Source organism: Danio rerio, chromosome 4, assembly GCF_052040795.2.
Source record: "Danio rerio strain M-AB ecotype USA chromosome 4, GRCz13ab, whole genome shotgun sequence".
NCBI classification, from domain to species: domain Eukaryota; kingdom Metazoa; phylum Chordata; class Actinopteri; order Cypriniformes; family Danionidae; genus Danio; species Danio rerio.
Genome location: NC_141024.2, coordinates 10,201,381 through 10,228,320, shown reverse-complemented (window position 1 = coordinate 10,228,320; position 26,940 = coordinate 10,201,381). Strand labels below are relative to the sequence as shown.

The 26,940-nt window shown below is 36.1% G+C and overlaps 2 protein-coding genes across 3 annotated transcripts; one reads left to right on the top strand and one right to left on the bottom strand.

Moving 5' to 3' along the window:
- Positions 1-760: 760 nt before the first annotated feature.
- On the top strand, positions 761-5,174 carry LOC148679944 (uncharacterized). Its single transcript, XM_088649961.1, has 2 exons — positions 761-3,871; positions 4,059-5,174. The coding sequence occupies exons 1-2, from the start codon at positions 2,463-2,465 to the stop codon at positions 4,117-4,119; spliced, it is 1,470 nt and encodes a 489-aa protein (XP_088506087.1). The 5' UTR covers positions 761-2,462; the 3' UTR covers positions 4,120-5,174.
- On the bottom strand, positions 4,189-24,932 carry elapor2b (endosome-lysosome associated apoptosis and autophagy regulator family member 2b). 2 transcript variants are annotated; one of them, XM_087247247.2, is made up of 22 exons: positions 24,694-24,932; positions 20,298-20,418; positions 18,942-19,131; positions 18,011-18,158; positions 17,837-17,926; positions 17,185-17,290; positions 16,156-16,305; positions 15,959-16,047; positions 15,697-15,877; positions 15,483-15,611; positions 13,543-13,633; positions 13,356-13,458; positions 12,183-12,320; positions 11,853-12,116; positions 11,397-11,570; positions 11,079-11,268; positions 8,568-8,664; positions 8,388-8,489; positions 6,416-6,542; positions 6,159-6,337; positions 5,891-6,071; positions 4,189-4,979 (listed from the first exon to the last, which is right to left on the bottom strand). In XM_087247247.2, the coding sequence occupies exons 1-22, from the start codon at positions 24,790-24,792 to the stop codon at positions 4,911-4,913; spliced, it is 3,018 nt and encodes a 1,005-aa protein (XP_087103373.2). In that variant the 5' UTR covers positions 24,793-24,932; the 3' UTR covers positions 4,189-4,910.
- Positions 24,933-26,940: the final 2,008 nt, after the last annotated feature.

Sequence of the window (26,940 nt, the reverse complement as noted above, 5' to 3'; positions counted from 1 at the left end):
ACTAATTGATGGAGAACATCTGTGGATTCAGGTCGACTAAATGAGGCCTAATATACGTGAACTAGAGGATGGGAAGAGGAAGTGGAGTAAAGCAAGTTTCAAATGAGAAAGGGTGAATAACTGGTGGAAGATTGAGGGTGAGGTGGTGGAGGAAGATGAGGAAAAGGAAGAAGGGAGAAATGCTGAAACCTGAGATCAGAATTTTCTCCACTAATTAAGGAGCAACTCTACCACCTAAGATCTGCCGCTGATCCACATCTCTGGTCCAACATGAAAAAATGTAAATGTTGTACTTTCAACATTGCAACTTTCTCATGACGCTGTTCATGTTTCTGGATGCATCTCCTGAAATGCCATGTAATACTGAGCTCGTATAAATTTTGAAAAAAGTATTACCGTATACAGATTGTATTTTGTGACACTATGAAATAAACAATGGTCCTCTGGGTTGGCGGTTAAGCGTTAGGCTAACAATCCACCTTATAAAAATTAGGTGTTAAACACCAACATGGTGCGGCTAAATTTCAACTTTGATTTAAGCAGACCTGGGTGTAAGTAAGTATGAAACAGTAGAGTAAAATTAAGGATAATACTTCTTCTTTTGTCATGTGGAAGGTTCACTTGTCAAGGTCTTCCTCTGTTTCCACTGACCAGGATCTGCACACTCCTACTCAAAGCTGGATTAGAACCAACACAGTCCTGACTGTGAGAATATGACCATACCACTGAGCCATGACATTTTTTTTTTTTTTTTGGACTTTTGTCTTTTAATCATGCCAAAACCAATGAAAGGACATTTTTGCCAAGAGCAAGATTTTAACCTGTGTTTCCCAGATGAAGGACCATTTCCCTGACTGCTGAGCCACTGTAGATGCCACATTTTATCCTTTATTTTTTATTACTTATGTCTTTTAATCAGGCTAAAACCATTGGAAGTATATTTTTACAAAGAGTGAGATTTGAACCTATGTTTCCTAAGTGAGGGTCTATCATCCTAACCACTGAGCCACCAGACTTTTTGCAAGTGCTGAGCCACTGTAGATGGTGCTTCCTCACCTGCATTTATTGTTGACTTTTGTCTTTAATCAGGCCAAAACCAATGTAAGTACAGTTTTTTTCATGAAAGCAGAGAGACATAAACCTGTGTTTTCTAGCTGAAGGACCATTACTTAGAGTGCTGAGCCACTGGAGACAACAGCATCTTTCCTCCTTTTTGTGTTTATTAATCAGGTCAAAACCAATAGAACTAAAATTTTACAAAGAATGAGGTTTGAACCTGACTTTCCCTGATGAACAAGCATCTCCCTGACTGATGAGCCATTGGAGACGCCACCTTCTGCCTTTTGTTTTTTGTCTATTAATCAGGCCAAAACCAATGGAAGTACATTTTTGCAAAGAGCAAGATTCGAACCTAAGTTTCACAGTTGAATGACCCACATTGCAAGTGCTGAGCCACTGGAGACAGAAGTTCCTCTCTTTTGCTTTTTTTTTTTTTGTTGACTTTTGTCTTTTAATCAGGCCAAAACCAATGGACGTAAAGTTTATTTCACACAGAGCGAGATTTAAACCTCTGTTTCCAAGATGACTGCTGAGCCATTGGAGCCACACCACACTTTCTTTCTTTTATTTTTCTTTTGCACTTTTGTCTTTTAATCAGGTCAAAACCAATGTAAGTAAAGTATTTTTTATGCATACAGCAAGATTTGACCCTGTGTCTCCCAGGTGAAGAACCATCCCTATGATTGCTGAGCCACTGGAGATGTCAAGGTAAAACTATGTGATTGCACTTGCAGTGAACTTTTCAATGCCGTTTTCTTTAAAACACAATTATTTTGGGTGTGGTAAATACCAACTTCGATATAAACAGCCCTGGGTGTAAGTAAGTATGAAATAATGAATAGTGTAATATGAAGCATATGAGCATAATATGAAGAGCAAAACTTTATATTTTGTCATCATGTGGTCATCTGAAATGTGCAACATAATATACCTGGAACTTTGTATTTTATGCTTAGGTTTTTCACTTTAAAGTGTCACTTTATGAACAGTGAAATATGAGTTCCAGCTGGCCCATCAACAAGTTCCCTGTGGCTCACTGGTAGAGCACTGCAGCACCAACAAGAGGACCCTGTTTCGATCCTGCCTGGAGATGGAGTGGATGTTAAGTAGTCGAGGAGGATGGTAAGTTGGAGATGAGGAGCTATGGAAGGAGGAGGACCTGTAGGTGGAGTGGATGGAAGCGGTTGAGGTGGAGGATGTGAAGGAGAGGGTGAAGGCTGAGAGGAAGAAGCCAGGGGGTAGGAGAAAAATGGGAAGGAGAGGAGGAAGACGGGGGGAGGAAAATGGGAAGAGAGTAGAGGAAGATAGGGAGGTGGAAAATGGGAGGGCAGTGAGGAAAACGGGAGGAGGAGGAGGAAAAGGGGAAGAAGACAGGGTGTAGGAGGAAGAAAGGGAGGAAGAAAATGGGAAGGGAGGAGGAAGACAGGGTGGAGGAGGAAATGGGAAGAGGACAGGGTGGGAGGAAGAAAGGGTGGAGGAGGAAAATGGGAAGAGGACAGGGTGGGAGGAGGAAGAAAGGGTGGAGGAGGAAAATGGGAAGAGGACAGGGTGGGAGGAGGAAGAAAGGGTGGAGGAGGAAAATGGAAAGAGGACAGGGTGGGAGGAAGAAAGGGTGGAGGAGGAAAATGGGAAGAGGACAGGGTGGGAGGAAGAAAGGGTGGAGGAGGAAAATGGGAAGAGGACAGGGTGGGAGGAAGAAAGGGTGGAGGAGGAAAATGGGAAGAGGACAGGGTGGGAGGAAGAAAGGGTGGAGGAGGAAAATGGGAAGAAGACGTGGAGGAGGAAAATGGGAAGAGGACAGGGTGGAGGAGGAAAATGGGAAGAGGTCAGGGTGGAGGAGGAAGAAAGGGTGGAGGAGGAAAATGGAAAGAGGACAGGGTGGGAGGAAGAAAGGGTGGAGGAGGACAGGGTGGGAGGAAGAAAGGGTGGAGGAGGAAAATGGGAAGAAGACGTGGAGGAGGAAAATGGGAAGAGGACAGGGTGGAGGAGGAAAATGGGAAGAGGTCAGGGTGGAGGAGGAAAATGGGAAGAGGAAAGGGTGGAGGAGGAAAATGGGAAGAGGACAGGGTGGTAGGAGGAAAGTGGGAGGAGGAAGAAAGGGTGGAGGAGGAAAATGGGAAGAGGACAGGGTGGGAGGAGGAAGAAAGGGTGGAGGAGGAAAATGGGAAGAGGACAGGGTGGGAGGAAGAAAGGGTGGAGGAGGAAAATGGGAAGAGGACAGGGTGGGAGGAGGAAGAAAGGGTGGAGGAGGAAAATGGGAAGAGGACAGGGTGGGAGGAAGAAAGGGTGGAGGAGGAAAATGGGAAGAGGACAGGGTGGGAGGAAGAAAGGGTGGAGGAGGAAAATGGGAAGAAGAAAGGGTGGAGGAGGAAAATCGGAAGAGGACAGGGTGGGAGGAAGAAAGGGTGGAGGAGGAAAATGGGAAGAGGACAGGGTGGGAGGAAGAAAGGGTGGAGGAGGAAAATGGGAAGAGGACAGGGTGGGAGGAAGAAGAAAGGGTGGAGGAGGAAAATGGGAAGAAGAAAGGGTGGAGGAGGAAAATGGGAAGAGGACAGGGTGGGAGGAAGAAAGGGTGGAGGAGGAAAATGGGAAGAGGACAGGGTGGGAGGAAGAAAGGGTGGAGGAGGAAAATGGGAAGAGGACAGGGTGGGAGGAAGAAAGGGTGGAGGAGGAAAATGGGAAGAGGACAGGGTGGGAGGAAGAAAGGGTGGAGGAGGAAAATGGGAAGAAGAAAGGGTGGAGGAGGAAAATGGGAAGAAGAAAGGGTGGAGGAGGAAGAAAGGGTGGAGGAGGAAAATGGGAAGAGGACAGGGTGGGAGGAAGAAAGGGTGGAGGAGGAAAATGGGAGGAAGAAAGGGTGGAGGAGGAAAATGGGAAGAAGAAAGGGTGGAGGAGGAAAATGGGAAAAAGACAGGGTGGGAGGAAGAAAGGGTGGAGGAGGAAAATGGGAAGGTGGGTGGAGAAGGAAAATGGGAAGAAGAAAGGGAGGAGGAAGACAGGGTGGAGGAAAATTGGAAGAAGAAAGGGGGGGAGGAAAATGGGGAAAAAGAAAGGGGGTAGGAGAGAGTGGAGGAAGACTCACTAGCTGTGATGCAACAGATTGATGTCTTTTTTCTTAAACTCACAATCTTGTTTAAAGCGCTCTGAAAGTTTATTAAAGCATAAACTGAAACAGGGAGTAAAACAAATGTACAACATAAATGTATACAGCTCCAAATACACAACAATACAAAATACAAAGTAGAAAACAGTATTGTCTCTTGTCCTCCTCAGAGGAGAGATGCAGAGAGCGAGGCCGGATCTCTCCGTAAAACATGAAGGAAGGGCTTTTCTAGTCCTTATTTTTTGTAAATCTTGATCTGCTGTATGATGTTTGGCATTGGTATGAAACTACAGCAGCTCTCTAAAGAAGTCGGCAAGGCTCTCTGTCTCCACCTGTTGGCCAAATTCTAGAAATATGTGCATGAATGAGCAAGCAGGGGGGGTGGGCTTTTAAAATGAAACAACTCTTTCAAACAAACTCTTCCACTCTTATTTTCAGGCTCACTTTTGCAGCATTTCACAAAACATTACTTAAATGTGTCTCGGATAGACGTATCTGTGGGTGGCATTTCTATTCGCTGAGTGTGAGTAAGTGTTTCTGAAATGTTCTAACAGTGTATATATGATACACATACAGTTAAGTTTTACAGAGAGATTTCGTGCTCCTTCACTATTTTTTGTTGTTGAGATATGTTCTGAGATGAGGGACGGCTGTGAATAATGACAAACTGAAAAAGGAGAGTCAAAGCACTAAAAGCTCTGTGAGTTGTTTGTCTCTCTATCTATCAGCGGTGGTCTTCTTATTTCTGTTATCCCCAAACCCACCGCTCTGACTGAGATGACTTCAGCTGCACTGACTCACTGTTATCTCCATCTGCCTGCAGACAAACAAAGGTAAATAACACAGTCTTGTATGAAAACAAGAACCAGACATGAAGTAATATCTTTGTATCATCTCGCAATATAAAATCACAGAGGTAGCCGTTCTTTATTTATTAATGCCGTGCTTTTCATTTTGTCCTGTTATTATATATCTGTTAATCTCTATATCTGTCTGTAGAACCTGTCAGCTAGGACATGCTCACAAAAAACTAAATCATGGTATGACTGTGATATCAACATAGCAAACGTGCACTGTAAATTTCATAGATTATTTTTGTTTTCACCAACATCTGGTAAAAATTTCAAGTCAACAGCACCTTTAGAAAATGACGGTGACCCGTTGAATACTTATTTTACCTGCTTTGAATAGAAGGGCTGTTTAACAGCAAGGAAGCTTTCACAGTATTTCCTATAATATTTTTCCTTATGAATAAAGTCTTATTTTCTTTTAGCTTTACTGGAATAAAAGCAGTTTTTAAATGTTTAATACAATTTTAAAGATATTTATATATAGTTCCCATAGGAAATTATTATTTTCTTGTCTACAGAACAAACTCTAATGCCTTGCCTAATTAATACAACTTGCCTAGTTAACATAGTTAAGCCTTTTAATTGCACTTTAAGCTGAATTATAGTATTTTGCAAAATACCTAGTAAAATATTATATACTGTCATCATGGCAAAGACAAAGAAAATCAGTTATTAAAATTATAATGGTTAAAAATGTGTCAGAAAAATCTTAATCTTAAGAGGAATATTTTTGAAATAATTTAAACTTCACAGGAAGGCTAATAATTTTGCCTTCAACTGTATATGATATCTGCACATTGAAGTGCAATTAATTTAACATATCAAGCACTCTATAAGTTTGTTGCTTTCAAATTCTGGTAAAGATTCAAGCTCTCACCAAGTCACTGACCTTGCTCGCGATAGCTTTCAGTTTACCCAGTAATGAAGGCGTATTTGAGTAAACCACATCATCCTCGTTCTCCTCCCCTTCTCCTTCTGCTAGTGCACAGCTGTCTGCTGCTGGCAACTCACAGTCCTTATTGGCAGACATCACTAGTCTGGAGTATTTATATTCAAGCCTGCACCAAAAACAAAACAAGAAAACAGGTCATACATTTAAAATATATGAAATTACGTTGACAGATTACTGTTATTATTATTATTACCTCTTGTTCTTTTTCCAGAAATAGCATGTAAGAGAAACTAAGAGGACAGCCATGAAGGCTCCGCCTCCAATACCGGCCTTGACCCATAGGCTGACCACCTCGCAGTGGGCGGAGCTTTTGTTTGGCAGCGCTACTCCCTTAGTGCAGAGTTTTGGTTCGTTCCAGACATACAGTGTGTCCTGTTGGCAGAAAATTGAATGAAGGTCAGACAGGCATCGAATAAACTGTACTTAATGCATTAGTAGAGTGAGATTTACCTGCTGTCCTCCTTTGCACGCTCCTTCTATTGAGTGGTAGTCAGCTTCTGTGCAAAGCGGACAAGCACTAGAGCTTTCCCAGAGGAAGTGAAACTCACAGCCATTGCACGTACCTGCTGGGCACTTGCTATAGAGCACACAAAGACAAAAACATCACCAAAAAATGTAAAAGTTTTAAATTGACAGATTTTTTTTCTTCTTCAGACAGATTGCTTAACATTCAATGTGATTTATTTTATGTAACAAGACATAACACAAATAGTTTATTATTTAACTGTGATTAAATTATAGATGTATAGAGCTATAGAAGCAAAATGATAACATTTTTCTTTATTTGTGGTTTCAAGAGTAGTTAGCTTTACACTATTACTTGATAGTGAATGCAGGTTTGGCATGCTGTCCCGGGAGAGAACCCTGGGCTCACAGAGACTTGAACCCAGGGCTCCCGCCTGCTCGTATAGCATAGAAGGGGGAACGAGAACAGGAAGAGGGTTCCAGTTCTTAAAAAACAAAGATACTGGAAGTGAAACAAACTGGGCTATTTATTGGAGGCTAGGATTCACCTGATTGGTTTAACATTGATTGTGATGCGGGACCAGCCACGATCAATCATAGCACTCTCGAAATCAGTTTTCACCAGCATGACCCACGCCACACTTTAAGCTAGACTTTACTGTTGGGATGAAAGGCATGGTAGAAGAACAGTGGGATGAAGGGGAAGGGGAATAAGAGGATGACTGGTAAACAGGTGGGTAGGTTGATCGGGCGTCCTATATGCCCAGAGACTCAGAGTGGGGGTACTGTTTCTGTAATAGTTTGGCAAAGTGATTGGACCCCCCCGATTCAACCTACATTAGGAGTGAAGAGGGTTCTAGGATTGTGAATGGGAAGCGAGGAAATGGATAGAGGGAGGGTGGGTTCGAAGAACAGTGCTAGAGGGATGGTCTTCCTTAAATAAGTTTAAGGGAGTAGGTGATTGATTAAGGAGACAAAGTAAGACATGGATCAACCGCTGAACCTATATTAACAAGTTAATTCCTTTATAAAACTCCACTTAACTTGTGTGTATGAGTGAAAGGTATTTTTAAGCATAACATAATACAAGATGTGTTGTTTAGAGAAATAAACAACATATTAATAATAATGTAAATGTCAATAAATGTATATTTGTTGGAATAACCCTGTAGTTCACATTTAAGATTTTGACAAATTGCACATAAATCCAAATGCACTAAATTACCATTTTATTTGAAATTTCGTAGGATTGTTAGAAAACAAGAATAAAATAAATGTTAATATTGTGGTGTGTGATATTGACAAATATATATTTATTATTTTTAGGATGTTTTTGTGCTTGCACTTTGGCTGATGTATTCATGTCAAACATGGATTAAAAGGTTCAAAAGGGTTTATTTATTTCAAATAGAATTGAAAATTTTTGTAGGATTAATGACAATGACATGAGTAATTAAGATGATCCTTTCATCATTAACAAACACACTGCATTGTCTTTTCCTTATAGACAAAAGCTTGTAAATTTAATCAAATGCTCTGCCAACTTTTGACATGCGTCGTTTAAGCAGAAGTATGCACTTTTGTTTATTCTTAACCCAACTCCATGTTAACAGAATTAACATTTCTCACATTGCACCGAACAAATAGCAAATCTGCAAAAATTCAATATTCATTGCATATTTGCACTTGGCCTGCAAACCTCATCTGATACTTGTATTAGCATATATATTAATGGGTGATATTTCAGCTCCTGAGCGCCGGAGATAAATCACCCTACACAAAGCTTGCATATGACTTTTGCTGGATTTATTCCTAAGTGAATTACAATAAGAATGCATTTCCCCATTTACTGAGATATTCCGCTATGCACATTTTAATCCGTTAAAAAAACAAATTGCAAATGATTACATCAAATAAAAAAACTATTATTAATACTGTGAGTAAACATAAAACTCACATTGGCACAGTGAGCTCTCCACGTGCACTTTTTTCAGGACTACAGCGCAGAGTCACGACTGTGCTACGGCCATTCAGACAAGATGCTGTGGGCTGCGGTGAGCTAAGAGAAAAAAAAAAACTTTGTGTTACATATGTAAATCATTGCATACATGCACTAATCATTTCAATCTTTATTTACCGATAGAAGAAGTTGATATCTGGAACTTTCTGCGAAGACTTGAGGAAGAGGTCTGAGTTTACAGTGACCCCATCCAGACTGCTTTCAACAGACGCTCCTGAGAAAGGAGACACCAGTAAGCAATAACAACTGCAACATAAAAATGTTATTTACTAAAACAGCCTTCATTGCAGATTCTTACAGGTTAAGGGTTGCTCCGTGAAAAAGGCATTGACGCTGATCTCTAAGCAAAAACAAGATTACACGCTGACATCAAATTACATTAGTGTCTGCCTACTTTTTTTTAGGAGCTGTGAGTATTTTTCTATTCAGTTTTATTTAGGATGTAAAACCAAATCAACCAAAACCAATCAACCAAAAGCAGCTACAGAGTGAATCGTGTTACAGACTTTCATTTAAAGCACAGAGGTATTTATTTGACAAACAGATTAACAGATAACAGATTTACGAGAGAAGAAAATGCGGTAACACTTTATAATAACTACACACTATGAATGATTTATTAAGCATAAGCAAATGTTGAATTCATTATTTGTTAAGCATTTAACTCTACATTAATAAGCATTAGTAAGCAGTTTATAACTGCAGCTATAAATGCTGTGTTCTTGACCTATAACCACATTTATAATGTGCATAATAATTGCACTTTTATACTTTGTAATCGATTTATTTTTCATTACTAAATGGAAGTATTGCATTATTTACTAACCAGTTATTTAAGCATAGTTGGTGTTTTTTAAAGATCATTCAGAATGAGTTAGTAAATGATTAATAAACTATTGAAATCAACATTTATATATCTTATTATTAAGGCATATACTAATAGTTAACTTATATGTTAATAAATGCTTTATTTTGACCTAATCTAAAGTGAGGACTATTCATGCTTTATAAAAGCCTTATAAATGACAATTAAAGAGTCAGTTGAATTCTATAAAGGAAAAAGTAAATAAAAAACATTTGTTTCTATTCATTTAATGATACACAAATGAAACTGTATTAAATGAAAAGTAAATCTGTGCAACCTGATGTAAAATAAAATTACTGTAGAGTTTAAACATTGCATCTTTTTATATTGTTCAATTATTATATTGTTGTTGTTTTATACAACTTTATGTTGTATTTTGACACTTCTGTTATTCAGCGATGTTTAATATTTACAGTAATTTTACTTTTTAGATAAGATTGCAATGATTATTGTTCATTTGATACCGAGCCTTTAATTGTCATTTATAAGGGATTTATAAAGCAAGAATACAGCATTTATAGCTGCAGTTATAAACTGCTTAATAACGTTTATTAATGTAGAGTTAATGCTTAACAAAAAAAGAATTCACTATTTGCTTATGCTTAATAAATGGTTCATAGTGTGTAGTTATTATAAAGTGTTACCGAAAATGCAATCCCATGGAGAATTGCGAATGAAAGAAAGAAAAGAAATGATATCAAAATATAGAACGACTAGTTTAAGGTTTGTTATGTCAACAAGATATTTTTAACTTTATTGTAAAATATACATATATTAAATTTCGTATCAATTTTAACACTACCCTATAAAGGCAAAATACTTTAGCTCTCTGCAGAATGTGGAAGAAAATTACTTTAAACAATTTGTTATTCAGCCAAATTATTTTTAGTCAGGATATTAGAAGCATAACAATTATTTAAACACAAGATTGACTCAAGATAAATATCTATGTTATAAATTAACATGTATGTTATATGTTATATGTCTTAAGTATCCCAAAAATATCAATAACTCATTTTCAATTGAGCACAAAGTTCCTGCATGTTGCCTTTGCATGACAGAAAACTTAATGGAGGTAAACAAATGAAGTTCTCTTTTGGCACACATTGCTCTCGAAATACTTTGATTGGTTGAATTTTCTGTATAGCATCATGGGTAATGTTGTTTTTCTTCACCAGATACATTACTGAGCATGAATTAGGATTGCACAATATATTGTTTTAGCATCGATACTGCAATGTTGAATGTATATGTTAGGATTATGGTTGACCAGAAGCCACAGTTCAGAACACTTGATATTTGTGGAGTCACTGCAGAGTTTAACCATGATGGAGTGAAAGTGTATAATTTGCATGTGTTTTTATGGCCTGTCACCGTGTGAACATTCAGGCACAGGAAACTGTACCATTTGTACCATTTCATTATTGAATTATTTATCCAATGGGAATGTACAGTGCTCTTTTTACTTTTAATAATTTAATTTCTGTAGCTGAATACTTTTAGACTCCCCAGAAAACCATAAAGTGCTGTTTATTTCACTTTTATTATTATTTAATTATATAATTATTATTATTTTCTTTAGCTATTCAAGTTAACTGGTAAAACCTTTTTGAAAAACAAGATATCGCAATGTCATATTTTTCTAACATCTTGCAGCCCTAGCATGAATGTTTCAAAAATACAGTGAATTAAATTAGTGTGAAAAGAGTGATTCAGCAAAAGCATATTCAATCGATTACCAATTTTCTCTCACAACAGCTCACCGAGAAAAGTGTCAGCCAGGCTGATGGACTGAGATGACAGTGCTGATCTGAAGCCGCGTCCATCTGCAGGGATGATGGTCGATTGGCACACAAAAGTCTCGACAAAATTGTTGAGGTCAGAGGATTCATTCTGAAGGTCCTTGCTGGACATATCTGTGACGTTATCAGTGCACACTGCCACCTTCCTCCCCTGCATAACAGCGAGAGTAAAATGATTTCTTAAAAGCTAAAAAAAATCTGCTGTTTCTATTTCTAATTCCTATTAAAGCAATCTAATATTAGCAGTCTAAAGATAGAGATGGATGCATGTGAGCTTACCTCAGCCCCACACAGACTGATATTAAATTGGTGGTAATATTTAGTTCCCTTGGAGGTGAAACTAGGCCCATTCATGATTGATCCAACTGAACTTAAGGCACTCAAGTCATAGTTCAACGTTCGGTTCTGATCCATGTGTGAGAAGGTGCAGTCATTAAAACACACAGAGTGCTCCTGGATACACACAAAACACACATTTTACATGTTATACTATGTTGAAATCAAAATCAGAAAAGTTATTAGTTATCATAATTTTATTGGTTACTAATTACTTTAAATAATTAAATAATAACTCATAGCTTTTAACAGTATTTAGTATTTTTTTCAGTCTTACTATCATATAAATTATTATTGGCCTCAATCAAATATAAATGCATTTTTAAGATGTTATGCATTATATAAATGTGGAAGAAACCTCTGATTATTGCCGTGCATTTCCTGTTGTTTTACTCATACCTTATTGCTCTTGCTTCCAGGACCACATGGCTGACAGGCCTCGTGCCCGTAGATGTGATGCCCGTAGAGGAATGTGTTTGGCGGGCACTCCTGGCACTGGTTGGTGTCTTTGTTGATGAAGTGTCCAGCAGGACAGGGGACGCAGGAAGAGCCGTCCTGCTGACTCATCATTGCACAAGCATGGCAACCAGACGCTGAACCATCCATCGCATTAGTCACCGTGATCGAGTAGATCTTTGCGATGTCATTCACATACTGACGCACCTGGGAGAAAACATTATCAGTACAACAAGAAGGTACTAAAATTGTTTTATTCAGGTTAATACTTACATCAGTGGCTTTGTTGGTACGTTGGAAAGCCCATGTGTAGGAAACCGACGCATTTTTAGTCATGATGTGGGTGTACGCTCGTCTGACTATATTTCCTACCCATGATTCCACAACGTTTGTGCTCTTCCTGTTTACATCCTGAGGAGAAAACACATTGATTTGGTTAATAGCTTCCAGATTAAGTCATTATTATTGTTCCAGTCACTAAATTAATTACATATGCAACTAACAGGGAATATTCTCAGAATTTAGGGAAATGTTTTAGAAAATCTCTTTAAAATTCATGAACTAACATGACTTAAGAACAGGGGTGTCCAAACTTAGCCCTGGAGGGCTAGTGTCCTGGAGAGTTTAGCTCCAACCCTAATCAAACACATCTGAACCAGGTAATCAAGCTCTTACTAGATATACTAGAAACTTCCTTGCAGGTGTGTTGAAGCAAGTTGGAGCTAAACTCAGCAGGACACCAGCCCTCTAGGATTGAGTTTGGACACCCCTGCTCTAGAATAAAATGCGCTAATTTAGTAATAATTATAATTTTAATGTCATATAATTAATTTTATGTGATCTTTATTAATATTCTTAAAAGTTTCCTGCAAAGACAATGTCTTTAAAAATGTAGGGCCTGGTATTGTTTTCCTCAGTCCAGTCTCAAATGCATGGTAACATGGTCTTAGTTGAATGTTAATTTAACATTACTTAAAATTGACTACTAATTTCCGAACTTTCAGGGAACAATCAAAAGTAACATCCCATCAATGTTTGCTAAATGTTACACATAACTAAGAAATAAAATTATTTAATGAGTTCATGTGACAACTGTTTAAAGGAATAGTTCACCCAAAAGAGAAAATCTCCTCGCCATCCACTCACACTGAAGTGGCTCTAAACCTTTATGTATTTCTTTCTTCTGTTGAACACAAAACAAGATATTCTGAATAATTTTGGGAACAGCTTTTGACATCCGTAGTAGGAACAAAACATACTATTTAAGCCAATGGCTGCTGCTTTCCAAGATTCTTCCAAATATCTCCTTTTGTGTACATCAGTAGAAAGTAACTCAAACAGATAAGAAAACAAGTGAAATGTGAGTAAATGTATTTTAATTTGTGGGTGAACTATCCTCTTAACATATTGTACACCATTCCGTTTAACACACTGTTCAACTCTTACTATCATAAAATAGAGTTCGCAGTCTGCGCTGCAGTTGGTCTCGAAGATAAACGTGATCCGGCCGAATTCAGTAGCTGAAGCATCGTCGACAGAAGTTGGAAGTCTGCGTGAGATAAACAGAGAGGGAATCTGCAAATGGTCTGTGTACAACTAACATCTCTGTACAGCAATTGTAGTCCTCACTTACTTGAATCCAGGCACTCGTAGATTTAAGATAAGGTAATCATTATCTGAGCCACCTACTCCACTGCGTATGTGGTCACCAGCCACCTCCCAACCTACAGAAGCAAGTCTGATCATTCGCTTCAATGGCATGACTTATGTCTGTACATTTCATTTGATCTGAAATAATTGACTGCATATGCAGCTTTGGACAAAATTATGAGACCACTGTCTCAGTTTCTCTGGATTTTTTAGATGAGAGTTTGAGTTTAGGGTGCAGTAGGTGATTGTCTTCAGAAACATTTTTTGTGGTGCTGGTTAAAAGTCTCCTCACAGTCCTATAGTAAGGATTAAAGTAAGTGATCTAAATGTATTCATATGAATTTTTATATTTGGGGTAAGACATAAAACGAAAAAATGTTCATCCAGTTAAATATTGTCAGGCCTACATCTCCCATAATTCCGATAAGCAGCTCAAACTGTCTGTCAGCAAATGTAGATTCAGACTTCTGCGCATCTGTTCACGCAGATCCGCCATTCATGCGTGTCCTCCTGCATGCGCGTTCACAAGACAATCACAGACGCGGTGAAATTAAATGCTGAATTGAAACTTTTAAAAATCTTGAATCAATATTGGAGTTACTTTTGCATGCTGGAGGAAGTACGACACCAGAGCCGAAGTATTACTGTTAGACAGGTACTGTTCTAAACTATTTTATCAGGCTTAGCTCATGTTAGATTTAGTTGTTATAAATTGCTTATATGCATAGACGTGTTGTTCAGTCACTGAAATCTCCAGGCGAAAGATAGATTTTCAGTTTCATAAGGGACCTTTGACAGTATCGATGATGTAGATTTTTATTTAGGTTAACAACGAAACATCAGTAAATATCGCTATTCCACCTAATCGGCTTTATTGAGCTGAAGTTGCTTTTATATTCACATTGGTTAATTTTTGAACAATGACAGCCTTCCTATACTGTTTACCATGCTACTCTGAATATTCGCTCTGAAATAGCGTGTGGCTTAGTAATAAATGTAATTCCTGCACGCTGCCGGCCAAACACCAACTAACTGGCGGATGACATGAACTAATGGGTGGTCTGCTGTGTTGAGCCAGCCTGATCTCACGAGAAAACGTAAGTATTTTACGTTTTGCCAGTTTAGTGGCTAATTCGTACGAATTCGTACGAGTTCAGTCGTACGAAATGGTACGATTTTAAAAAGGAGGCGTGGCACCTGACCCCACCCCTAACCCCAACCGTCATTGGGGGATAAGCAAATCGTACTAAATTGTACGAATTAGATCGTACGAATTCATACGAATTAGCCACTAAATGAAAAAGTTACGAATTGCCGTGAGATTGTGTTGGTTGAGCAGTGCGCACGTTTGCAATTTCAGGAGGCGTGGCTATGAATCACAGTCTCTCCCCGCCGTCCAAAGATAATATGCTAAGCGGTTAGAATTTTGGCAGAACACCTACTGCACCTTTAAATATTAATATTTATTGTTTAATAACATTTCTCCCTAATTTCAAATACAAATATTGTCATTTAGAGCTGTTTTTTCCCACAAAATGACTGTCGGTCAGATTTTTATTTTTATTTTGTTGTGATTAAAATAAAAGAATATAATAAAAATAGTACATTATATTATATAACTAACTGTATATGCATGATAGCTGTACTGTTCATCGTACACACACCTTAACATATCCCTTTTTATCATTTTAATTTTTCACTAATTTGGTTGTAATGTAATAATGCACACCTTTTGTAAAGCTGCTTAGGAATAGTATTTATTGTGAAATACAATTGAATAATGAATTGAATAAAAAACGTGTTTTATTCTACTAAATATATATTTCTTTATCCACAAAACTAAAGATCTGAGAAATTTCAAGTAGTCTCTTAATGTTTTCCATTGCTGTGTATGTGCATTTATAGAAATATATATGCTCTTACCATTCATTTCATCACATTTGGAATTGCCCACATTAAAACACGATGTTTTCATGTTCCTCGGCAGGACGTTCCACCACTTGTATTCATATCCTAAAGACGGTTCGGTTCCACCAGGACATCTTTGACATTCTGTGCCCAAAATAAATCCTGCCCTGTTACACACAGAAACTGTCTGACTTGAGTATGTATCCAAGGTATCTTTGTGTGTAAATACCTGTGGTGCCATCAGAATAGGTCCCTTGAGGGCAAGGTAAACAGGTGGAAGAGTTGTGCATGTAGAAGCCTGGATTACAGGGTGGACAGTCCTCTTTCTCTCCAGAAGGGGGCAGTTTCACAGCACCGGTCACATTCTCCAAACACACCTGAGGCTCCACCCACCTGTACAGTATCTGGGTCTGAAATGATTAGAAATATTAACCATTATCGATATATTCAGACAAGGTTTAGAACAAAACACATTACCCATCATATCCTACCTTGCCTTCACTATCACAGGCTGTGTGGATTTGAAAATAGTCTTTCTCTGAACAAGGAGGCCTTTCTTTACACTGCGACCATCCCTCCTCTAGGACACACACATGGGTAGAGAAACATTATTCACATGTGTACCCAAAAGTTGTTTCAGTAAAGAAACATGAGAAATATTTAGATCATATTTTTGGTGAATTCATACGTGAATATTGTGACTCGGTGCAGTGTGTACATGAACTGGCTCCCTTTCCAGAATAAGTATTCCTGGAGCAAAGGTCGCACGAGGAGGAGCCTGGAGTTTTACTGAAGGTGCCCGGCCTGCATGGAAAACACTCTGACGTGTACGCCACACCTGCTCACAAAACACAGGTACAAATCAGATGAATAAAAACATTAGTGCAATGTAATACGATCCAGAAACAGCACAACAGATTGTGCAGGCAACACTGTTATTTCAGGTCATTTTCTCATAAACAAATGTTGTTAAAGTAACACAAATTGAATGTTTGTTCAGAATTGTCTGGTATTTAATAATGTTGGTATGAATGAATGATTCAAATGTTCAGAGTATGTACAGAAGTATCTTTCCAAGCAAATTGAAAGGTTTCCTTAAAAGTCCCATGAAGTGCTTTGAAATGTGCATTTTTTTAGTCAATGTTTGACGTAATCTCAACTGATATACAAAGAGAGGGTGGGACATCAAGTAGCTCCTCCCCTTTTAGAAAAACAGACAGTAGCATTTTGTTTTATCACAGCTCTGCCAGTGAGAGTGATTGAGTTCAAGCACATCAAATGTAAAGCAAATAAGTAGTGTTTTGAAGGGGGCGGGGCATGTCAGATAACAGAGAGCATTTGATTGATTAAGATTTGATAAGAAAGAAAGTATGAGGGGACCTGCAAAAAAAACTTGATCCATTTAGGTGTAAGTGAGTGACAAACTGCAAGTTTTAGATGTTTATAATGAATTTTACTGTGAATTTTGTCACAGTTTTGGAGTACACTGACTTGTAGATATTCTTAAAACTAACATACTGATACTAACATCTAAAAAACTTTAATTTCACTGGATCTATAACATTCAGATAACAAGAAAAAAAACATTTCTTATAAAGCATTTAATTAACTATTACGAGAACAACATTTATAATAAACATTTGCATGTTTTAAATGGAAGATATTATTGGTTAGCTGTGAATTATTTATCATAAAGAAGGTTGTGAGAATCCCATACCTTCGATCTGGATGTTCTTCAAAAGGACCGGCTTCACTGGTTTGCCACCCAAGAGCATTCCTGTGGTTCTCCAGTATAAAATATTAGTTCCTGACTTTAAGTTGACCTGCGATGTATAAAAACATCTACGTTAGACTGCAGTGCACTCTTGTGATCATGTCTTTCCAAACATGTATGCATTACTTTTAAAGGTAGATATTTTAAAGAATGTTGGCCATTTAACCGGTTTTGTTTATTTTCTTTCATTGTATGAACAAAAAAATATATAGAAGTCAATGGAAACAGAACTTGTGGTTATGAAAGGGATAGTTCACCCAAAACTAAAAAATTGTCTTTATTTACTCAACATTTACGTGTCATCAGATTCAGACATTTTTTTAAAAGTTACTTATTTAATTTAGGAAAAAAAGAAACTCATTTTGAGAGTTTTGAAACCACTTAAGGGAAATTAAATAGTAAGTAAATGTTTTTGGGTTACTATAAATAGTAAGTGAATGTTCTTGGGTTACTATAAATAGTAAGTGAATGTTCTTGGGTTGCTATAAATAGTGAGAAACTTATGGATTTACTATTCCTTATAACATTCTTCAAAATATCTTCTTTTTGTGTTCAGCAGCTTTGAATATAAATGAAAGCATCTCAGATCACCAACCGTATGGGTTCCCCACTCTCCACTTGTGGTGAGTTTGATCCATTTCTCGCTCCCTTGCTGGTCCATCTCCTGACACTGGTCGTTCTGAATCTGTACCAGTGGTAAAATGTTACTTTCACATATATATTCTCATTTAGGTAGAGAAAACCGAAAGATGCATCAGCTGAAACTCACAAAGAATTCAAAGAAGACGTTGCTGTCGACGTATTGATAGTCAAAGGAGACGGAGCCCTGCTTCATGAGATGCACCGCGTACACTAGAGATACTGTGCAGTCGTCACGGTTGGACTCCAAGTGAGTTCCCTGAGCTGTCCATGAGGAACTGCAATTGAACAGCACAGTGTGAATGGGTAGATCCAGATCTGTAGATTAGGACTGTACAGTATATCGTTTCGGCATTGATATGTGCAATGTACACATCTGCAATAGGATATGCATTGTTGAGTCTGAATCATATTTGACCAGAAGCCGCAGAACACGTAGTTTGTAGAGTCACTGCTAAGTTTAACCATAATAGAGTGAAAGCTTATCATTTGCATGTGTTTTAAGGCCTGTGACTGAGCATTTCAAGAGAGTTTAAAACAGTTGGGCACATAAAACGATGTAGTTTGAAGGTGTAACAAACATTAATTGTAATTAATTATGTATACTGTTTATGCAGAAAACATGTTTTTCTTACTTAGATTTTTGTCTTGTTTCTAGTCCAAATATCTACATTTTAAAGCAAAATAAGATTATTTACTTAATCCATTGGCAGCTAATTTAGCTTGTAAGGAAAACTTCTAATTTAGCCTTATATCCTCTAAAGGAAAACAAAACAATATTTTTATTGGATCTAAGAATTTCTGGATATTTGTACGAGAAACTAGAGACAGCAAAGTAAGAGAAGCATTTGTGAGTATTCAATTTCTCTACCTAAATACTGCTACCGTCAAATAGAGCTTTTCACACCATCTTTTGAAACTACATTCATATGGCAATATTTATCATAGCAATATTAAAATATTGCAATATCAGATTTTTCCAATATCGTGCAGCCCTACTGTAGATGCATTCCAAATCTTCGGGAACAGAATGTTAAGTTTGTAAGTCTGCTGTTACTGACTTGTTGCAGGTCATTGATTCGTCCCCTGACCCTCCTGAGTCCATGTATGTGGCCAGACTGCTGAATCCCGCAGGAATGGAGTCCCATTGGTCGAAACGCACACCACTGCCCAGCGAATAAGAGCCAGCCGCACAGGATATGCACTGCTGAGAGGACATCTCTAAAAACTCTCCCGCTTCACATGAAAAAGCTGCACGACAAGTAAAAACAGATTGTGTTTGCATACAGAGAACACTCTCGGACGTTTCAGTAGCGTTAATCAATTGCTCATTCAGTTAATTGGTCTTTAATAACATTATCGGCACATTAGCATAATTAAATGTTTTATAAATTGTTAGTCTAATGTGTTTTATACATTACTACTCACTGCCTTATATGGTTTTGAGGACATTCAGTAGTAACGCTCCCCTAAATATTGATAAAATGTATAGTATTACTTATGTATTGTATAGTATAACTTATGTAATCATAAATAAAATTATTGGACGTTTTGAATGACGTGAGAACATTCAGAAATAATGTTTTTATAACTTAATGTAAGTGCTAGCAAAACATTTGGAGAGCTAATTATTGTTAGCTCAGATAATAGCCGAGTAGCAAAAGCATTTGGGCACTTTTGAATGTAATGAATGTTGTTGCTTTTGATAACAAAATATAGAGCCAAGGAAAGGCTGCTTGAGCTTTCTCAAAGCATACTCGTGATCTATTTTTGAAGTTACTTAAAATAACCTGCTTTCAGTGTTTTTCAGTGATTTTGTTTTTGCAAAGTTAAGAAGTCAGTAAATTATGAGGGTTAAAAATAAAAAGGCGTTTCAATCCTCAAACAGTAACAGGCATACATTGTTTTCCTCCCATACATTAAAATATATCCCTTAATTATTATTTAAAAACAAAGTAATGACCATCATACTTTTTATCATACTTTAAACAAGTAAAAGTCATCAAATAAAAAGTCATTCATTGTAATAAGTTAAAATATCAAAGAAATAATGTGGATTACACTGCAGCCCCGAAATACTAATTAGTTGTCATTTAAAGGCTTTACACTTCCACTATTCTTCAGACCAATAAGATATTTATATTTGTCAGCAAAATGTTTTTTCATTTAAAAGTTTGAGGAATATGCAGTTTCAATTTTACATAAGTACAGGCTGTATTGAATATGCATTGTAAATGAAATTGTTTAATGCAGACAACTACTCTTCGAGCCATCAACATGTTCTACCAATAATATCCACAAACACTTTATTTAGAGCAGGAAAAAATTGCGCCTGAACAACCTTTCTTTACAGTTAAATTCCACTTGATGTATACAGTGTATTTTGATGAAGACTGTGTATGTGTGTTCTGTCTTACTGCAGTCTGTGCCTCTGACCGGCTCTGGTAGGCCCGTGCAGCTCTCCTGTCTGTGAGGAATGGCGACTCTCCATCTGGAGCCTGTGCTGTCACACTCTGTGTACTCAAAGTAGTAGTCTGTCTGAAACCCACATGCAGATACACATAGTTAGTGTAGTGTGCACAGTTTAGAATATGTAGATGTAGAGCGGTTTTGCATTCTGTAATGTTACTGCTATTCAAAATATAGCTTAATTACTTAGTCTGATTTTTTGCATCAATATGTCTGCTATGCTGAATGAGAATGAAGCATTTTTTCATCCACATAGTTATATAATATATTTAATTTATTATATTATAAGGCTTTTTTCAATTATAGGACACTACATGTGCATTTAATGCACTTTTCAGGGAAGTTTTTGTTGTTTTTGTATGTTAGTGCTATTCAACATATCTCAAAACACACACATTCACATTTTCTTTTACTTTTACATCAACAACAAAAAAATATGGTGGTGTTTATTACCTTTTCATGAACCAGAAATTAAAAAGCATAATATTATTTAAGTTCAATATTTCAATGTATTTTACTTTTTGACTTATAATAGTGTTTCCTGCATCCCTGTCAAGGTTTACTTTACCCTGCAGTAATCATTTGTGTAAATAAATAGTAAAAAAACATGAATAAATAACAAATATGAATGCAATAGTTCTCCATGACTTTCTTCAACAACATTTGCTTAAATAGATAAAATAGTGTATCTTATTTAACAAAAAATCTCAAAATAATGTGCGTTTTTATGCTTAAAACAAGACAAATAGTGAAAAATAAACTTAATTCAGTTAAAAATATAGATTTTTTACTTTAAAGACTTTTACTTAAGCATAAACTCACCACAACTTAAATTAATTTATCAGAACACATTATATATATATATATATATATATATATATATATATATATATATATATATATATATATATATATTTCTTATCAATTAAATAGATCTTCACCTAAAAATATTAAATATTTGCTCCACAAAAACAAGACAATCAAACTTAAAAGCCATTTCCTTTTTGCAGCGTTTCACAAATCAATAATATACAAAAAATACTGACATGCCAATCAATGAAAGTGCATCTAATCAAAGAAAATGCATATCGTTATCCATGTGCGCCCTTCTCAAATGCAGACAACTTCACAGTACAGATGCTCTTTCTAAACACATATATTAGATAAAGCACATCACATAAACTCCCATACACATAACATATAAACGTGCATGTGTGTGTGTATGCGTGTTTATATACAATGGAAGGGGGATGGTGGCGATCTGTCTATCTGCCTTCTGTCCCGAACAGTCGCCAGGGCAACAGCTAGGAGCCTGTGACTGTTGTCATGAAGATCAGTCACTGCTTTTGGTTGTGGCCGGTGTAATGAATTAAAACCTGATATACACTGATAACAACGAGGCCACTAAATGCCTCCTGTGTGTGTGTCTTTGTTGACAGATCTGCTATGTAAATCAGTGTGCGCACAATGCTCAGAATGCAGTGGTTGTTCTCCTGTCCTTTAGAGGCCTGTTACATACAAAAACAAACTGGATGCATGCAGGTAAGAGTGTGCACGGCATGTGTTAAATGGCATATTTGAGTAAATGCGGTGTAATGAAGTTGCTGCATTAAGTTGGTTGATAAATACATCCCCATGGAGGTGCTTGTTGTCTGGTAATGCTTGGTTACAGCAAACCCATTATCACTAATGGTGCACCTGCCACTATTGGCCTGCCTTTCCCTTATGTACTCTAAACCCTTATAATGGACTTTCATACATGCATCAATTTCTTTAATATGCATGGTTTGTAGCAAGCAAACACTTTCAGATTATTTTAAGAGCCTCACCTATTCGTAAATGTTATGTTTTAAGTATGTTTTAAGAGGTAAAACCGTTCGTAAAAACAATATTTTAGTTTTTTTTGTTTGTTTGTTTGAATCATTTTGGGCATTTATATATGTATTCCAGGCCCGTAGCCAGCCTAGTGAAAGAGGTGGTTCTTTTTTCTCAAAATGTTGACCTTCTTGCAGTTTTCGCCTCATTTTCTATTTAATTATGAGATTTAATACTCCATTTTAGTAACATTTTAAGCACTATTTTTAGCTGTATTAGCTTGTCAGATGGTCGTCATAACCAAACTTTTTTATGTACAAAAACATTCCTAAAAGTTTAGATTAAAGAAATATAAAAATAAAAATTAAACATACATAATATTTTAATTGGGGAAAAAATAGGAATTTGTTCAATTTTAATTTAAAAACTGTAGTCTATTGTCATTTGTTAGGCAAATAACAAACTAGCCAGCACATTCAACTTTTCTCAGTCAGAATTTAGCCCTTTGAATAAAAAAAACATAATAATAATAATAACAACAATAATAATAATAATAATAATAATAATAATAATAAATGTGGAAATGCACGACTTTTCTAGCCTCTATTGTAAACAAAGTATGTTCGACAATTTATGTATAACAACAGTGTCCAAATTAGAATTCAAATTAATTTTAAAATGGGCCACTTTTGGTGCTTCACACTTTTTTATTGTTCATTTTTTGTTTCAAGAATAAGCTTGAAGATTTAGAATAAAAGTTACTTCATACAATACAACAATGCAGAAGGTCAGTAGCAAAAGATGACTTCACTTATGTCCGACTCTTATGATTTTTTGCACAGTTGGATGTTGGACTCATGAAAAATAATTGTTTGCATTGGACAAAACGAATTAGCTGAAATCACACCTTAGCGACAGCCAACAGAGGATTCCGCTTGGTCTTGAAGCCTTTTTCAATGAGTTATTTTCACAATTTAGGGCAGCACAGGGGCACAGTGGGTAGCACAATCTCCTCACAGCAAGAAGGTTGCTTGTTCGAGCCCCGGCTGGGTCAGTTATCGTTTCTGTTTGGAGACACTACGGCTAAATTGTTCATTGTGTATGCATGTGTATGGATGTTGCCCAGTGATGGATTGCAGCTGGAAGGCCATCCACTGAGTAAAACATATGCTGTATAATTTGGCGGTTCATTCCGCTGTGGCGAATCCAGATTAATAAAGGGACTAATAAGCCGAAAAGAAAATTAATTAATGTATTTTCACAATGTTGGCATAGCAGTCAAAATAGGACAAATGTGCTGAAGTATTGGACAAATTTTGGACCTTTGTCAGTGAGTGGTGGGTCTTTCAAACCACCCGAGTTCACCCTGGCTATGGGCCTGTATTCAGTGCATTAAGATGTCAACAGCAAAACATATTGTTGAAAAAATCTAAACTATATTGAAACTTTTGCCCTTATCACACTGTTTTAGTACTGAATTGTATTAATAAACATGCACATGCATGCTTATTTCAGCATGAAATATTGAATATTTTCTCATCTGAAAGTGAAATGATGAAACAAACAGATTTTTTAATAAATTAGGCACAACTTTAGGCACATTCAAATCAAGACTGAAATCGCATCTTTTTCTTTACTAAATTGAGCACTGTGCACCGACCGACAGATCACACTATTATGTCTTTCATCACATTTTTAAAAACACATTTTAATCTATTTTTTATTCATTTTTAATTCTTTAACTATTTTATTGTCTTGTTTCTTTTATTCTCGTTTATGTAAAGCATTTTGAATTAACATTGTGTATGAAATATTCTATACAAATAAACTTGTCTTGCCTAAATTGTGAGGGTTGACAGCTGACACAGTCACCTGATGTTGTTCCAAATTTTAGAAAGCTGAAGCAAAATGTTTACATACAAATTTTTAATTTCTATACATAAAAAGAAAATGGTAACTGAGGCTGTCATTCTGCCCAGCATCCATTCTTCATTTTCCGGCGCAGTGGCCCTTTAAATTTCATCTTTTTATGTAAACACGGATGACGCAAATCAGCAGCACAGCCTTTCAACTCAAACGCAGGAAGAACAGACATTCACGTTGCGTTAAAATGTTTGAAGTTAATAATAAAACAAATCTTTTTACAAGCTCCAACACACAACCGAGGCGCATAATAACACACAACAATCGAGCCGCCATCTGATTGGTCAGCTGCGCTGCGTCATCATATTATAGGATCCTCGCTCCTCTTGGCTCTGATCATTGTAATGTCCATAACAAGATGTACTTTTTGATTTTCACACCGCATTTTCAGCATACATAGCAATAATTGAGTAGACAAAATATATATGTAATAACAATAATAATAACATGCGTTAAAGTCATTTTAGAAGCTCACAATCATATACCATCTATATAACATGGTGTCAGGATTTATTTTAATTAGCCTACTTACATCACATGCAGAAATAAAGCTATTCTAGATTATGATTGGTTTAGAATTGTATGTTTTTTTAACATGTCGTTTACCTCTTTACACTGTGGCAGGTTTCCTGAGGCTCGTGCGCAGAGGAAAAGCGTTACAAAGCGCACAATATAACAGGATGACCAAAGCGCCCTCTTCTCCATCTCATAAAGGCAGGAGTCCGAGGAAAACGAGAGATGCCAGGGATCCGAGTGCAGACAACGGGGTTTTTTCGACGCCTATGCATAAACTACGGGCTGAAATGCGAACACGCTGCGCTCTCCTCAACGATAAGCTTCTACTGTAGTTGCGCTTATGGGGCTTTGATTGACAGCCAGCGTCTGACGTCACGCGCGTCTGGTCTGCCGCTCAACTCACACGGCATCTTTTATTTAGGCCAGGTTAACCTTTTTTGTTTACAAAAAGAAAATGAGATGAAGTGAATGAATGGTTGAAAGAAAGAATGAATGAATAATTGAATTAATTAATAATTAAATTAATAATTGAATAATTGAATGAATGATTAAATGAATAGTTGATTAAATGGATAAACAATGGGTGAATTAATGAATAAATAAATAAATTAACAATGGAATGAATGAATGAAAAACTGGATGAAATAATGGATAATTAAATCAATAATGGAATGAATAATTAATTGAATGAATGAACAGTTGAATTAATAGTAATTAATAAATTAATGACTAATTGAACAAATAGTTGATTAAATGAGTGAATGGAATTCACTTTTAATAATTGAATTAATATTTAAATTAATTAATAATTGAATGGATAATTGAATGAATGAATAATTAGATGAATTAGTGAATGATTGAATGAATTAATGGATAATTAAATTAATTAATAATGGAACGAATGAATAACTTAATGAGTAAACAGTTGAATTAATAGTTTTATGATGTAATGAATAGAAAAATTGTTGATTGGATTGGAATGGAATGAATTAATTAATAATTTGAATAAATGAAAGGAATAATGACTTAATGAATGAATAACTAAACAACTAATTGAATGAATGAAAAATGAAATGAATGAATAATTTAAATGAGAAATAATGGAGTGAATAAATGAATACTTTTATAATAATTTAATAATGGACTGTATTAGTGAACAATTTTTATGAATGAATAATTGAATGAATGGATAATTGAATTAACTAATAATGGAATTAATGAATGAATGAATAGTTGAATCAATAGTTTATTTAATTAATGAATAATTGAACGAATTAATGAATGAAAGAATAAAATTACATTATAATTGAATGAATGACTAATGGAATGAATAAATGAATAATTCAATGCATAATTGAAACAAGGAATGAAAGAAAGTATAATTGAAAGAAGGAATGAATGAAAGCTTGTAAAATTATATTAAATAGTTGATATCTAAAAATGGATACATTTATAAAGGCATAGTGTAAAAATACCTTTATGTTTTAAAAATAATTGACAAAATAGTTATAATACCAAAACATTGCTTTTTACCAACGTTATTTTAATTATGGATACATTTTTGGGGGGATAAAATCTGTACTTATGTCTCGTTTTACATTATAAATACACATAGGCTTCTCAGTTTCAGAGTAGATTTGGATTCACAAATGATAATAATCCACTAACTAATTAATTAACTGACAAATAGATGCATAAAAAGCTGAACACTCATACGCTGCTCTTTTATTATTTAAAATGACCGATAGAGAAAAACAAAATCATGTTTGGAGGTCACCAGAGATGCAGTGCACAATCAATAATTCAGTAATATTACACATTATACAACCGCATTTATTTATTCAGGATAGAAGCAAAACAAGACAGGAACAGGAAACAGACAGGAAGTATCAGTGCAATGATCTTCATTCACACAATCAAGGATCCTCCATCCTGATGCTAATTTATTTGTATTTGTTTATTGTGCATTGTATTTCGCCTCATGTGTTAATGTTCTAGGTTAGAATTTATAGCTGCAAAGTTGCTCTAATTTATTTAGTTTTAAGTTGAAAAATTTATTTACTTAATTCAACTACTAAACAAACATATTTAATTACAAAAAAAGTAATAAAATACAAGATTTATATCACAATCAAGCGAAAAACATTGAACTAGCAGCTTATGAAGGTGATAATAATTCTCGGTTTTGTAAAATGATCTCCTCAAATAAATTAGAGGCATTTTTTTCCCAAAGTATCTTCTACATTTACATTTACTTTAATACCCTGTGCTAAAAAATATTTAAAATGTACACAAGACCTCCTTTGCTTTACTAGTAATGCAATAATTATGATGCAT